We start from the raw sequence: 16,305 nt of genomic DNA on the forward strand, positions 1-16,305 counted from the left end.
CATCAAGTTGCGTGTGTGTGTGTTGTGTTTCCACATGAACATGCAGCATGTGAATCAGCAGAGACGCGATAGGCCCAGAGGGAGGAGGGCAGGATCATCTGAAAACACGCCATCGATCCTGGCAATGCTGCCGCTGTGCTTCCTGCTCCCACAGATCCTCCATTATCACTGACAAGCAGATATTTCAGCCTTTAAATAAATACATATAAAATACACAACAGAGGCTGTTGAGACACACACCAACACGTAGGGAGAGGTAGGACCAGAACAGTGATGGTGAGAGCGCGTGAAGAAGACGAAGATCACAGAAGCAATGCTCCCCTGGCAGAGGAGGTTGTTTGAGTCCCACATGCGGGGAGCCAGAGGGACCGCGCTGACCTCCTGACACCAGAACCACAGGGAGAGGCGTTCAGGGACGCGGCGATAGCGTGGTGTAAGATCTCCACGGCATATTAGCAGCATTTTAACATGCAAATGTCCCCAACTGTCACATTAACACCTTTTCATGCATTCTGCTCTGACGAATCGTCTTTGGTGTCAAAAAAAAAAAAAAAAATTCAGAGACCCAAAACATTCACAGAAAGTTGTTGTCATCGTTTACTGTCAAACACAAAAAAAAATCAAAAACAAATGATACATTAGAATCAGACCACAGGGATGGACGTGAACACACGAGCAACCCTGTGACCTCTGACCGTTGGGTCAAGCCACATATATTTAGATATTTTAGTCCACAGTGAGGTTTATGTAAAGATAAAAACATTCGGTTTTTTAAAGCATGGTAACAGAGCAAATCCTTTTCCAAAAGCAGCCACGTAAAAAAAAAAAGGATACGTGTCCGATATGAGACACTGGAAATGTTTTTTTTCACAAATCCGTGAGATGAATGCTTGGCTTGTTTTACGGACATCTATGAATAAATTAATATTTTCAAATGTTTTCTCTGTGCCTGCTGGAAATGACACATGTGAAATAGATGCTCATTGCCTGCCTCGTTCTTTTCTTCGATAATCAGTAAAAACAAACTGTACTAGAAATGTCAAAACCTCGAATACGACTCCACACGCAATAATGAGTCTGGTGCAATAAACCTGTGAAAAATAGCAGATTTCATCAGAACCAATCAGTGGCTGTTCTGACGATGTGTCCTTTTGTTAGTGACTTTAGGTCCATTGCTGTAAGTTTACTATTCACACACAGTGTTATGACTCCGACCTCCCAGAACACACAGACTCTTGCTTCCCTCCCAGTCGTTTGGATTCAGGAAAATCCCGGAGGTTAAAGTCTCGGCCTTGAAACGTCGTGCGACCCTCCAAACTTCTTTTGCGCGGTTCTCCTTCACACCGTCGGTGAAGCGCAGAGCTCGCCGTCCCCCAAGATGCACACAAACTATGAGCCGCCACCTTTCTGGAAACAACCGCTTGGCAGCTCCTGTGTGCGGCGGGGAAGAGGAAGCGGCGTCATCCCTGGAGGTCAAAGGTCCGAAGGCAGCGACTGGAGCAGCAGTAGGCCACGAAACTCACCGTTGTCCTTCGAAAGGAACGGAGAACAAAAATAATCTGTCAGGAAAATGAGCCGACAACAACTCACCCAAAACGAGAGGGAAGTTTCTACATTGGGTTGTCAGTGTTCTGCTACGGAAACGAGGGGGGGGGGGGGTTCTGACCTGCGGTGCACGCCTGCCAGCGCCGTGTCACGGAGGGGGAAGAGTTTGGGGTAGATGATGGTGAACATGGTCTGACTGCAGCGGTGGCAGTGTCCCAGGGGGAACTGCAGCAGGTGCAGCAGGCTCTTGGGGAGGCATGGAGTGATGGGAGGCAGCGAGTTGAGGTCTAAAAATACAAAAATAATAACACAGCAGCACAGCAGGCGTTCATCACTTTATGGAACCTTTGTGCAGTGATTTTCCATGTTGCATGTATTGTCGTTGAACTCTTCTTTTTCCCCCTCAGTTGAATGTTTATGTTCAAACTAGGGCTGTGAAACGATTACAATTTTTAATCAGGTTAATCACAGGTTTCTGTGGATTAATCATGATTAATCCCATATATACATTCAGGGTTTTTCCTGGGTCAAAATGGGTCTTCGGTGCTCCCAAAATTTTGGGAGCACCGAAGACCTGTTCGTTGAGTGAGTGATCAGCAGCTGGCCGCTCGGTCCATTCGCGCACCTCACAGTTGCGTATTGATCAGACAAGAAGACACGCTTATCAACTCCAGTGTCTCCCCTACTATTATAACAGGGGGAAATCTCCACCCGTCACCCTGTAATTTTCGTCTACCCCCCCCCCGTCAACAATTCTCGGCTCGCGCGCCGGCATCGAAGCTCTGCGGCGACCGCGATCGACATATTGAACTCCCCTGCATTAAAACATTAAAGAGCCGAGAGTTTTTTTCAGCGTGAGAAATACGATGTGTGGCGGGAGTGCGTGAGTTAAGACCGAAATGCGTGAGTCTCACGCTCAATGCGTGACACTTGAGAGCCCTGCATTGCTCACCAGTGCGCGCGCCAGCATCGGAGCTCTGCTGCGCGAGCCGAGAGAGGAGTTGTTGACGGGGGGGGGGAGGGTGCAAGTGACTTTTTTTCGCCGCCGGCATCCGAGCTCTGCGGCGCGCGAGACGGGGATCGGAGTCGCGTTAACACTTCTCGGCTCTTCGTCTCGCTCGCCGTAGAGCTGTGTGTCACACAGTCCTAATATATATGTATATATATATATATGTATATATTAGGGCTGTGAAACGATTACAAATTTTAATCAGGTTAATCACAGGTTTCTGTGGATTAATCATGATTAATCACATATTACCGATATTCTCGGTATATTTTTGTGAGAACATGAAGATTTATGACAAAAGACGGATTTTTACATTTATACACAGGGATGCACATAACTTGCTCACCAGTGCGCGCGAGCCGAGAAGAGTTGTTGACGGGGGGGGGGTGCAAGTTTTTCGTCCCGATGTGCGCACACGCCGGCATTGGAGCTCTACGGCGCGCGAGACGGAGTTCGGAGTCGTGTTAACGCGACACTAGAGACAGAATGACATGCTGCTGGAGAGACGACCAACAACAGACGGATTGGAAGCTCATTCTGCGCATGCGTTAAATGCGTTAAAAATAAATAACTAGTTAAACCTGTAATTTAATTAACTGAGTTAACGCGTTATTTTTCACAGCACTAGTTCAAACAGTTCCAATCATTGACGTTGGAGTCATATTTTCCCTACACGATTATTGTGGCCCAAAATTATACAAAATAACGATATTATCACCACATCTATCAACTGGAAAGGAAGTGCTATCAGGCAAATTCATTTTTTAACTTTGTTTCCTGTTCGTTTCGTCTCTTTTTTTGTCAAAAGAAAGAGTGTGGAGAGAGTGTTGCCATAACTCTACAAACAGGATCCAGAACGAGATCAATCACTCTTGAACCGACTGATGAACCAAAAGTAACCGAGTAACGGTTAAAGTAGATCTCGGGGAGACGCCGCTGACCACTCGCATCCATACATGCAGCTTCATGGTGCTCGGCGCTGCTCACCTGTCGCCGGCTGGCGGTAGATGCGGTGCAGGGCTCTCATGGCGATCTCCTCCAGGGGGATCACGCCATCTGCCTCGGAGCCCACCACCTTCACTTCAGCCGGAAGCCCCACCAGAACCTCGCTCAACGCCTCGCCCGGTAGCTCCCTCTGGTCGCCCTCCAGCCCGTGGGTGGACATGCCGCACCTGCACGCCGGGGACGCGTTGAGTTTTGTAAAATCCCTTATGGATCATTGGGCAGCTGCATTTCCTCTAGTTTCATTAGTGTTTTTGTTCTTGTTTTTTTCCCCACTCTTGTACAATTTTATTCCACGGTCTAAACAATATAGAGCTGAACTAACTCAAACTGACAAGCCGTGTTACCCGCTGCAGCCGATGACTTTGTTATACAGGTAGGAGGGAAGGCCTTTCAGGTCCACGTTGTTGTCCACAAACACAAACTGCAGCTCTCGTGATCGGCCCATATCTGAGACGCGCACACACACACACACACATATTAACATTGCCTCGCTCACATTATCTACTAACACTATGGCAACACGCAGATTAGGGGAGAGGCATTACTGACCGAGCGGGAGAAAGGTCAGCCGGTTAGCGGCCATTGAGAGCTGGTTGAGGCGGGGCAGCCAGCAGAGCTGCCGGGGAACGTGTCCCAGCAGGTTGTGGTCGGCTGTCAGATTCTGCAGCGACGTGCAGCGGTGCAGCCGGTCGGGGAGCGAAATCAGCTGGTTCATCGACACGTCCAGCGTCTCCAGGTCCTGCAGATCCCCGATCTCTGAACGTGTGATATGATAAACAGGTACAACAGATTAGATCTCCATTTTCAAAAGAAGCAATCAGCAGCAAAGTAACAGTGAATTATTTTAAACTTTACAGATTTGGTTGACTAAATCTATTCTTCTTTTAAATGCTGAGCCCCATCAGCATTGTTTTATGTGCTCTACCCTTTCCAAATGTGGAGCCACTGGATATTTCTTCTGGAACTGTGTTTTTCAATATTTCATTTCTCTTTGCTGCTATCGTGCAGTAAGTGAGAGGAATCCGTAAAAAGGGGCGTGGTCAAATAGAAAATAAGTTGGACAGGCTGTTGGTGTGATTGTACCGAAGACCTTTCGTAATCAGACTGAACTTTAAATGTAATGAAACTTGACAAATAAAATAAGAGAATTCTGAAGATGTTCAGCTGATGATGATCTCTGCGTTCAGATACGAGTACGGACTCATTGGTTCTCATGGGAGACGACTGAAATGTCACCAAAGTATTTACAAAATGTACCACGGTTGAAATAATACTAATATCATAATGTACCATTAAAACATAAAGTTGGACAATAATTATTGTTCTTAATCCTCTAGGTTAAAATTAAAACAATCATCTGGACACAGCAATGTCCATATTCTCAGGGTGAGGACGAGGACAGTGTCGCCCTCTGCTGGCAGATTAAATACTTACGACTCCATTCAGTTTTCTCTCGAGAACAAAACTTGATAATTACCAAACAAACAGGCCTAAAATAACTGTGTACCCCACAGTGAGAAATGATACAAGTAAAAAGTGTGGATGTTGTTCCTGACCTATCGTCAGTTTTATTACAGTAGTTCTAAAAATGTCAACAGTGCTTTTCATTTATGAAACTGTAAATCTGAACTCTCTTTTAAAGAAGCCCATGAGGAGTACATGTGTTTCACCTGGAGGAAGGCATTTCAGAAGATTATTGGACAGCCTAAGGTGCCGTAGGGATCTCAGTCGGCCAATCTCTGGACAGAGGAACTGAAGGACGTTATTGCTCAGGTCCAATGACTGCAGTCTGGCCAGGTTTCCAATAGCTGGGGACCAAAACCACAGTGGCCCTCATTATGGAGAAAAGACCAACTTAACCAGCACAGATAAATAAATGAAGGCATTGCAGTCCAAAACCAGAAGGCTGACTTTGTCTCCGTATTGCTCTCATTTAAATGATTCTGCATTGGGTTTTGTTGAAGCTCTTACTAATGTACCATTTTACATCATGTTATGTCATATCAGTATCAAGAAATGAATGTGTGTTTTAAATGATGTAAACAGTCTCAGCATCTGCTCTTTATTGTGAGTTTGCTTGTGTAGTCGCATTCAATCTTTTTCCTGAACTATGAACATTGCTTATTTAATATCGTTGAACATCCATGAACTCAGTGCTTGAAAACAATGTCTTTGGCCATCGGACTTCTATCAAAGCCAGGAATTTAAAATGATGTTTTACATAAAAAAGCTAAGTGACGAAGGAATCAGGGCAGACGCTGGCAAATTAATGTGTTATAACAGATGACTTACCTTCAGGAATAATGACTATGTTGTTTGAGTGCAAATACCTTGAATGAAAAGATAATAATACAAAATTACAATTTGAATAGACCAAACTAATTGATATATGTGCTTATGTTCCAAACAGAGTGAGGTCTTCAATGTTCATGGCAACGAAGTTTCAGTCAACGTTTGGCCAAACATCTAATGTAAAAATACATCACAGTTAAAATGTCGGAAGGCATCAGACAGACTCATTCTGCACAAATTACAAAGATTACAATAAATTCTCCAGCCTCCTCACCTATTATACCAGTATTATGTCATGGGACGTGAAGTTCCAGGTCACTTTTTGTGGTTTAATTGTCCAAAATGCAAAACACAGCATCGCTGAATACTCACAGTTCAATCAGATTTGGGAGCTTCTGAGCAAGACTGTCAGGCTGATGAGGGAGAGAAAGCATACATAATCAGAAAACATCACAGGAAACTCTTGAACTAATGCAGCTTCTGAATATTTGTCTTGAGTCATGCACAAGCTGCATATGTCCAGCCCAGGAGTACCAGCGTCGTGAGCGAGTTCCTCTTCATGTACAGTCTCTCCAGAAACTGTAGGCCTTCATCCTTCAGCAGCTCGACCGGAAAATTGTTCAGGTTCTTGTAGTTCAGGAACAGGTTTTTGTGGCGCTCCTTCTTGGCCATACAAATAGCTTCATGGAGTTCAGTTGCCATTTTCTGATGACAACTGTCCACCTCCCGCCTCCAGATGGAGGGAACTTGGCGGTGCCTCCTTTCTCTATGGCATCAGTGTCTCCTGAATGAAAAGCAGATGAACAGAGGCATCACAAGACAGACAGCAGTGTTTGAGCCTTTGGCCAGTGCAAGCTGAGAACAAAACCCAGGATTATTAAACCCACACGTGAGCTGCGTGCGGCTGTGTGTGGATCTGGTGCACAGCCGCATTCAGCGGAGGGATATTAGAGCAGAGAACAGAAAGTAACCCGTGTTTCGGAATCTGTGTTTATTCTGACAAACTGTGCTGCTGTGAGGCGACGGCTGCTGAACATGCCACACAAATTACCACCTGTCACACCAACTTAAGTTCTCCGGAGTTTTTGCGCTGATTTTGACCACAATCTGTCGCCAGCGTTGTGTTGACGTAGGCTAGCCTTCGATAAGCCCCTCGGTGTTTATGTCTGTCACCACATTAGCATGCTAACTACGTAGCTGCTATAAGCAGGTATGTAACATATCGATAACATTTGCAATTTACCTTAATTGTGCGGGACCATTTTATCCTACTTTATTTTGTCCACATATGCACATGACACCAGCTGAATGCTGAATGTATGTTTGGAAGTACGAGCTGAAGAAAAGGGGCTGCAGGACAGCAACACTGCTCCAGTCCGTCGGGTCGTTTACAGCGACTGACGTCACGCTCGTATTCTTCTTCGTTTTCTAAATTCCGTGCAGACAGTCTCGCTGCCGCCGCCTGCTGCTTCAATGTTGAACTGCATCGTCAATGACATACATTCCTCACGACGTGGTGTACAACCTTTTGTGGTACTTGAACTTTACCACCATAACATTGCAGAAGAAAATTATTTGACATGTCTCCACTATATTTACTTGTCAGCTATATTTACAGGTTTCTTTGCAGACTAAGATTTAAAAAAAATTATGTGGTCCTTTTTATATAATGGAATGTTTTGCTAAAGATCAAAACACCCAAAAGTAAATTAAGCAGTTAAAATGACCTCAGCCAATAAAAGGCTGCTTACACTAGTGATCACACTAAATGGGCATAAAGAGTACTTTTCATTTGATACTTTAAAAACATTGCCAAAGAATTATTCTTTGGCTACGCTACACTTTGTAAACATAGTTTTTTTCTTGATCTGCAACTCATAACTGCAGAAATTGTGGGGTCATTTATGTTTTGGGGTTCCAGAGATGTCCCACAACTCTTCAGTAGCTAGGACCATCTCTTACATCCCCAACTAAAAGGGTGAATCATGATGCCTTATTATTATTATTATTCATTTAACTGTCCAGAATCAGAAAACTGAACACTCCTGAAGCTTGATGTTAACCCGACACACAGACTTCCCAACAAAGACCAGTAGTGAAACAGTTTGCATACACTTTTATTCATCTTAAATCTTGTGTAAAATAAAGAAGGAAAAAAAAGAATCAGCGAAAACAAACCGTCTCCTTTACTTCAGCTAATCATTCTCCCCCCCCCAGTACTCAGCATATATTGATGACAAGAAGAAGAAAAAAAACGGCATGTACAAAAGAAAATCAAAAATGAAACTTCAATCAATCATTTCAATAGAAAAACGCAGGAGCTGGAAGGCTATGCATAACTTACGCACATCAACATCTCAGTAACAAATGGGCCATCAATGTAACAAAACAAGAAGAGAGGGTGGGGGTGACGGACAAATGCATTTGATTTCATGTCCATCCTGTGGCGCTCAAGTGGTAAAAATCAGACCACAAACACTGAAATACCATCCTGATCTCCCATCAGTGCCGACATGGCACCGGCCGGTCTGCTGTGGTCAGACAGGGTGAACAGGACCAGGAGTCACTGCCAGCTTGACGCCGTTGTGTACGGGGAGGGAGAAGGATGCTGCTTTTACTGGGATTATGATCGCCATGGCAACAGGTCGAGGCACAAGGAACAGTGCCAAAATTGGGGGGAAATTTGCATCAGAAACATAAAGTCCTTAACTCCACTCATCGACGAGGACAACAACAGCTTCCGATTTAACGTTTAAAAATAGAGCCCTGTTGAATGGGAGATGCACATCGCTGTGTTAAAGATAACCAGTGTAAACGGTCCCAACCAGACACACTGATCACAGCTGAACGCGATCCAATAAGCCCCGCAAGAATTGCAGTGGAAATGAAACGATCACACTGAAAACCTTGAGGAAGATTTTCTTTCTCGAATACCTCAGAAAGGACGCAGTAGAATGTTTTTATAAACATTCGATGATCAAAATGGACTCGCATGTGGATTTTAAAGTATCAAGTGTTATTAGAGGACCAAGTGGTCACACTGGAGGAAGTTTTGAAAAGAATACATACAAACAATGCAGGGCGCAGTGAGGCACCAACTGTATGCTCAGGTTTGTGGTTTGAGTTTGACCACATTAACAGCACTGCGCCTGTTATGTCTCGTTTCTCTGGACATTCTGTAAATTGATTGGAGAAAAACAAAAAGGTGAGGTAGATGGATGGTTGAAGGAATGAACAAAACCTTCTCCCCAAGATAGAAAAAAAAAAAAAAAACATAAAACCATTGGGGGTGGATAAGGGGAGTTTGTACAGTGATTTACATTATCAAACAAAAAAGAGAAATACATATAACATCCGGGCTGGGAATCCAAACCGTTTGAGGTTGTTCCGTGTGGTCCTCTCTGGTCGTAAACCCCTATATGTTCGAGTGGGACGTGATTCTTCAGTTAACCTTGATGAGCAGTCGGTCTGCACCGAGATGGGAACCAGTTCGTTCTCTAATCAGGTCAAACGCCTTGGCTGGATCGAGATTTTGCATATTTAAAAAAAAAATAGAACATGTTCAGGAGAAGAGAAGAAGAGCCCCGTAAACATGTGTTGCTCTTTCGAGTCATCCTCAGTTGTGAGATGTCCTTTTTTTTTTAAAGCTAAAAAAAAAAAAAAAAACGTAGGGAAAATGAAGATAGAAAATGTGGATAACTCCAGCAGCAAACTGAAAAGTGAAAATGTCCGACTAACATAAATAAAGTAAATTAAGGCTACATTAAATAAATACTATTTTGTAATTATTTGTACTTTAAACTTTTTTTTTTACAAAAGCGAAAACAATTGGAGCCCTGAAAATGACCAAATTTGAAGAAAAAAAACATGATTGAATATTACTGCACAAAAGAATAAATAATATTGTTAGTTAAGTAATCGAAATGGAGCTTTTCTCTTCATCTAAAATCTTTTTTAAATAAAACAACCGATTGGAGAGAAATAAACCGGGGGGGGGGGGGGGGGGAGCATAGATCATAAAGTACCTCCACCCTAATTAACTAGCAATATTACTCATCAGTGTATTCAGCTAGATCTGATTCTGTTAGACTGTCTGAGTTGGGGCTCCGGACAGTTTATGCAAGGACTCAACCAAAACTGAAAACCCCGTCCTAAAAACGCTGCTTTTGACGAGTGATCAAGGATCATGAAGTAATGAGTGAGAGGCACAGAGAATCAGGTTTGTGCACGCGCGCAAAAAAAATATAGCAGTAGAAAAGGATTTCAATTTTCTCCTTGACCTGAGATTTAGACTCAGAAGTGATCCCCGACCTCTGGAGTGTTGAGCGGTGACCCCCAGAGGACACAAGGACCTTGATCATCGCTGTCCTTCCGTCGGGGGGAGGGAGAAGTCACACAAGGCAAACTGTCGCACCTTTACACCAACACACGACACGAAATGCAGATACTTTGCACAATTACAAGCACCAAAAAAAAAAAAAAAAAAAAAAAGACCTTAGTGGAAACGTTCATAGAGCCAACCTGAAGGAGATTTGTTTTCTTCTTCTCTTATATATATATATATAGGGGATATATATATATCAACTATATTACAACCACAAAGAGAAATAAGTAATAGCAGCTTCTTCTTGTTTTGTACATGACGAATGTCTTCAACCATAGAAAAGAACAACTGGTGCGTCCATAAATGCTCTGCTTGTGTAGAGATGTCATAGCAAACCCCGATAGAGACCTCATAGATATGGACTTTATATTTGACTTCTTCTCTCTCTCCCTCTCTTCAACCCCCTCTCTTCTTCATAGATTGAATTTGGCATTTTAATTTTTTTAACCGCGACGGACCGGCACGTTCATTGCAACGTCGAGTAGCTGTAGCGAGCAAAAAACAGCAATAAAGGAGTACTGTCGGACAGGAGAGGGAAGTTATTATCGTTTAAGAAAAATGTAATAGCAGATCAAAGTGCTTTTTTAAAATGTTGTTTCAATCCGGAGAGTTACCGGCCAAGCAGAGATAATGTTGTACAATTTTGGCAACAAATTTGGCAGATTCGACTTTTCTCTCCTTCAGCAGATTGGCTGTTGAATCCCGGCATGACGCCCAGCCTGCAGAGCAACGGCCCTCTGACCTCGGTCAAGTGCTTCTTCATAAGATATGCTTAACATCTCAACCATGACGGCCCGCTCAACAGCGACCACAGCGCCGGTCGGTTGTAAAGACCTACGCGTCCTGCTTTACCCGGTTGAAAATACATGTACAAAATCCCACTTGATCCGTCCCACTCAGCAATAATGGCAGCCGGTAGAAACCAGCACTTGAAGAGCATGAAACAAATGTGTGGAGGTACAGCAGAACATGCACGTAGTCACAGCATCTTCCTGGAGTCTTTGCTCATCACCGAGTAGCCACGCCCAGCTGCTGGGCAAGGTTTGGCTGCAAGTGATTAAAAAGAAGAGAAAGAAAAAACGAGAGAGAGAAAGAGAGAGAGATCCCATCTCCTGAGACATCAGGGTCCTGGCAGGGGTTGCAGTCCGGCTGGCATCTCTGTCCAATCAGCAGGCAGAGGACTGCGGGAGCGGCACGGCGCGTTCGTTTTTGCGGCTACCGTTCATGTGGGCGTAGGGCGGAAGTTCGTCCAGTGACGGCATCGCTGCCCCCGCCGCGAGGCCCGCCCCCGCCGCGAGGCCCGCCCCCGACAGCCCGTTGGCTGCCTGCTGGCCGGCCGGCTGCTTGTCCACGGCGGCGCTCGACGTGCAGGGAGAGGAAGGCGAGCTGGGCGCTAACGACGGGGCGGGCGGAGCCTCTGAGCTCGGGGACGGCGGGGTCTGTTGGGGGTTGACTGGGGTTTGCTGCGTGGAGGACGCGGCGTCTAGAGGAGCCGTGTCCACGCTGTCCGTGTCCACATGGTGCTGAGCAGCTTCGGACAACTTGTTGTCGGCGCTGTAGAAGAAACTTGCCTCTCGGAAAGACGGGTCCAGCTCGTCCTTCAGGCTGCTGATGATCTCCACGAAGGCCGGACGCATCTTGGGATTGTACTGCCAACACATTCTCATCAGTTCGAACCTACAAACAAACAAACACACACACAAACACACACACACACAAACAAACACAAACCCAAGATGATCAGAAACCTAACACAATAATGTCTAAAGAGAGGAAAACAGAGCTGAGACATTTTCTCTTATTAGAAGATGACAATATTATAATAACGAGACTTTTTTGGATGATATCAGTTGACATCCGAATAAACTTACACAACACTTAACAAATGGCAGTAATATTAGTATTAGCCCACAGCAAGATATTAATGAAACGACATGATGCCATCATAGCATTGATTATACACTATGGGCCTTTAGTCTGTATCTGACCAGATGATACAGAGTTCCTTCAGTATGAGCAATTGTAGAGTTACATAACTTTACAGACTCTGGATTGTAGACAAAGAACTTAAACATTTCACTTCTGGCATCTTTTTATTATTATTTAAAGCCGAAGACAAAAGCAAAAGCAAAAGCAACTTAACGCCACTCGCTGTGAGAGCTGCCGTGGAGCAGCGCGTACGCTCTGATCTCTCTTTTAATGAAGTATTGATACAAAAAATATGCTAAATGGTATCGTTGTTAACGTACGGGTACTTTGTTAGCATCGATCCACCGTGCAACATTACAGCAGTAGATGTAGCGGGCTGACATTCAAGCTAACCCGATCCCCCCAAACGCTGTGGACATCTTCACACTGATTGACGAAGACGCGACACGTCCCATCAAAGATGTTTTATTGCGAAGAGCACCACTTCACATTTTCTCCGTGTTCCACTTTAATCTCATAAACGCCGGCCGGCTGGCTAGGTGACAACCCCCCCCCCCCCCCAACCCCAAAACAAAAACTATTCGGATCTACACGATTCACGTGGATGACCTATTTTGCTTTCAAAACGGTGAATTTCACCGAAAGGTGACAAGTTTGCAGGTATGACATTGGTTCTCCTCACGGCTCCGCCATCTGACGCTTCCTCCGTTGTTTTGCGGATGGTGGCCAAATTTGACTGCCATGCTCACAACTCTATGTGGATTTACACTTGGGCTGTTCCACATTAGGATCAAAGGCATCGTGGGGGGAAGCACAGTTGGCCGTGAATGCAATTGGCGCCACGGCACAAAAACCTCAGTGTGGGCGTGGCTGAGGGGAAGAAGGGGTGGAGCCACGCTGCTTTCCCATTTGTGCAAATGGAGGGGTCCTGTCGCTCTAATTCAAATAGCAGGGTGGAGGGGAAATTCAGCAGTCAGGGAGATGTCAGGTAGTGGGGGGGGGGAATGCGTGCAGATTGTGTGTGTGTGTGTGTGTGTGTGTGTGTCTTACAGCATGTCGGGACAGTTCTGCGGTTTCTCCAGCAGCCCTCCCTCCATGACGAAGCGGAGCACCTGCTCATTGGACAGACCCTGGTAGGGCTGTTCTGACAAGGTGGCGATTTCCCACAGTACCACCCCGAATGACCTGCACAGAGGAAGGGAGGGGGGTGTTTACATTGGTGTCTCTAGAAAGTAGACACACAGAATGAAGCAACCACGTGTTGTTTGCGCCTGCTTACCAGACATCCGAGGTGGTGGTGAAGACCCCGTCCTTCAGAGACTCGGGTGACATCCAGCGGACAGGGAGCAATCCCTTACCACCTTTGCGGTAGTAATCAGTCTCGTAGATGTCTCTGGTCATGCCAAAGTCTGCACGCACACACACACACACAGGAAGTGAAGCATTGACGACGTCTATAAAAAATAAGTTTGCGCCAGTAACTACAGTAAAGTGTTCCAGCTGGTGTTTTGTGGTATTCCACAGGGGGGCGCTCTTTACTGAGATTATAGGGCTTGACATTTTACTACAGTAACCACAATCCCCATAGCGGATCCCTCTATACCGCTGTTGCAGACTTTTACAATTCCTAGCCATCATTGTAACCATAATGGTCTTGAGGACAGCCAGGACCTTTTCACACAGAGTTTAGGTCCTATTCTCTGATAGGAAACAAATCTGGAAATGAGATGTTTACTTGAATCACATTTCCACTAAAGTCATCTCTGGCTCTGTGGATAAAAACATGTTGACAGCGCTACACTGCTGCCCCTAGACAGTTTCCTATACTGGCAGTGAAGGTACAGTGCATCCGGAAAGTATTCACAGTGCTTCACTTTTTCCACATTTTGTTATGTTACAGCCTTATTCCAAAATGGATTAAATTCATTATTTTCCTCAACATTCTACACACAACAACCCATAATGACAAAGTGAAAACTGTTTTTTGCAAATGTTTGCAAATCTGTTAAAAATAAAGAACGAAAACATGACATGTACATAAGTATTCACAGCCTTTGCCATGACACTCAACATTTAGCTCAGGTGCATCCTGTTTCCACTGATCATCCTTGAGATGTTTGATTGGAGTCCACCTGTGCTAAATTCAGTTGATTGGACATGATTGAGAAAGGCACACACCTGTCTATATAAGGTATCACAGTTGACAGTGCATATCAGAGCATAAACCAAGCCATGAAGTTCAAGGAATTATCTATAGACCTCCGAGACAGAATTGTATCGAGGCACAGATCTGGCGAAGGGTACAGAAAGATTTCTGCAGCATTGAAAGTCCCAATGAGCACAGTGGCCTCCATCATCCGGACATGGAAGAAGTTTGGAACCACCAGGACTCTTCCTAGAGTCGGCCGCCCAGCCAGACTGAGCGATCGGGGGAGAAGGGCCTTAGTCAGGGAGGGGACCAGGAACCCGATGGTCACTCTGACAGAGCTCCAGCGTTGTTCTATGAAGAGAGGAGAACCTTCCAGAAGGACAACCATCTCTGCAGCACTCCACAAATCAGGCCTGTTTGGTAGAGTGGCCAGATGGAAGCCACTCCTCAGTAAAAAGCACATGACAGCCCGCCTAGAGTTTGCAAAAAAGCACCTGAAGGACTCTCAGACCATGAGAAACAAAATTATCTGTTCTGATGAAACAAAGATTGAACTCTTTGGCCTGAATGCAAGCGTCATGTCTGGAGGAAACCAGGCACTGCTCATCACCTGGCCAATACCATCCCTACAGTGAAGCATGGTGGTGGCAGCATCATGCTGTGGGGATGTTTTTCAGCGGGAGGAACTGGGAGACGAGTCAGGATTGAGGGAAAGATGAATGCAGCAATGTACAGAGACATCCTCGATGAAAACATGCTCCAAAGCGCTCTGGACCTCAGACTGGGGCGACGGTTCATCTTCCAACAGGACAACGACCCGAAGCACACAGCCCAGATAACAAAGGAGTGGCTTCGGGACGACTCTGTGAATGTCCTGGAGTGGCCCAGCCAGAGCCCGGACTTGAACCCGATTGAACATCTCTGGAGAGATCTGAAAATGGCTGTGCACCGACGCTCCCCATCCAACCTGATGGAACTTGAGACGTTCTGCAAAGAAGAATGGGAGAAACTGCCCAGAAATAGGTGTGCCACGCTTGTGGAATCATACCCAAGAAGACTTGAGGCTGTAATTACTGCCAAAGGTGCTTCAACAAAGTATTGGGCAAAGGCTGTGAATACTTATTTACATGTTATGTTTTCGTTCTTTATTTTTAATAAATGTGCAAACAATTGCAAAAAACAGTTTTCACTTTGTCATTATGGGTTGTTGTGTGTAGAATGTTGAGCAAAATAATGAATTTAATCCATTTTGGAATAAGGCTGTAACATAACAAAATGTGGAAAAAATGAAGCGCTGTGAATACTTTCCAGATGCACTGTACCTTGGGGATTTGGTTGTCTGACAACTTAATAGTTCAGGTGTTTCCACTTCATGAGCGTGCCCCAACTCGCTCCCACCTCTGATATCTCTCACATTGACCTCCGACCTCCTCACGGTTCTTTACCTCCTATCTTAACGGTGAAGTCCTCGGCCACCATGCAATTCCTGGCTGCCAGGTCTCTGTGGACAAACTTGTTAGCGTTGAGGTAAGCCATGCCGTCAGCGATCTGCCCGGTCATCTGAAGCATCTTCTTCAGGGGAGGCAGAGACAGACTGGACCACTGTTGCTGCAGACAGACGGGAGGGAGGGAGTAAGTTCTCAGAGGAAGAACAAGGTCTTGCAGCTGAGCCACAGTTGATCACTTCCCTGAGAATGTGTACAGGGCACATTTCACATAACTAATAAATGGCATATCGTGTGCACGATGAAGCAGATTTAATCACATATTTTTTTGGGAGAAAACAACCACCACGACTACCAGGGGGTAATTTCAACACGGATAACGAACTACAAGCATTGCTGACCTTGTCGTCTATGCCAGCAGCTGCATTTTATAAGGTCACTACTGCCGGCATGCGCAGCCGGCAACATATTATTTTGAGCTTTTTGTGTATCCGGTTTTGGCAACATGATATGGGTTTTCAGGCATCGTCGTATGGGGCCGGGACTA

General features: G+C 45.2%; 2 protein-coding genes across 3 annotated transcripts in view; both read right to left on the bottom strand.

Moving 5' to 3' along the window:
- Positions 1 to 579: 579 nt before the first annotated feature.
- On the bottom strand, positions 580 to 7,208 carry lrrc28 (leucine rich repeat containing 28). The gene is made up of 10 exons (XM_056413426.1): positions 7,095 to 7,208; positions 6,386 to 6,635; positions 6,224 to 6,264; positions 5,852 to 5,889; positions 5,230 to 5,367; positions 4,109 to 4,315; positions 3,904 to 4,006; positions 3,542 to 3,726; positions 1,667 to 1,832; positions 580 to 1,530 (listed from the first exon to the last, which is right to left on the bottom strand). The coding sequence occupies exons 2-10, from the start codon at positions 6,551 to 6,553 to the stop codon at positions 1,461 to 1,463; spliced, it is 1,116 nt and encodes a 371-aa protein (XP_056269401.1). The 5' UTR covers positions 6,554 to 6,635; positions 7,095 to 7,208; the 3' UTR covers positions 580 to 1,460.
- A 742-nt stretch (positions 7,209 to 7,950) lies between these two features.
- The window catches only part of igf1rb (insulin-like growth factor 1b receptor), a 41,600-nt gene continuing 33,245 nt past the window's right edge, over positions 7,951 to 16,305 (bottom strand). For both annotated transcript variants that reach the window (XM_056412385.1, XM_056412383.1), the window contains exons 18-21: positions 15,759 to 15,921; positions 13,444 to 13,573; positions 13,215 to 13,349; positions 7,951 to 11,912 (exon numbers count right to left, since the gene is read on the bottom strand). In XM_056412385.1, the coding sequence (XP_056268360.1) occupies positions 11,402 to 11,912; positions 13,215 to 13,349; positions 13,444 to 13,573; positions 15,759 to 15,921 (939 nt within the window). In that variant the 3' untranslated portion in view covers positions 7,951 to 11,401. The remainder of the gene's footprint in view (positions 11,913 to 13,214; positions 13,350 to 13,443; positions 13,574 to 15,758; positions 15,922 to 16,305) is intronic.

Source organism: Pseudoliparis swirei, chromosome 4, assembly GCF_029220125.1.
Source record: "Pseudoliparis swirei isolate HS2019 ecotype Mariana Trench chromosome 4, NWPU_hadal_v1, whole genome shotgun sequence".
Taxonomy (NCBI): Eukaryota; Metazoa; Chordata; class Actinopteri; order Perciformes; family Liparidae; genus Pseudoliparis; species Pseudoliparis swirei.

Coding starts and splice junctions, on each gene's coding strand:
- lrrc28 (XM_056413426.1), bottom strand. CDS start 6,553: ATGGCAACTGAACTCCATGAAGCTATTTGTATGGCCAAGAAGGAGCGC. Junction 6,265..6,385: donor GGAACTCGCTCACGACGCTG/GTACTCCTGGGC, acceptor CTCCCTCATCAG/CCTGACAGTCTTGCTCAGAA. Junction 1,833..3,541: donor CTACCGCCAGCCGGCGACAG/GTGAGCAGCGCC, acceptor TTGTATTTTTAG/ACCTCAACTCGCTGCCTCCC.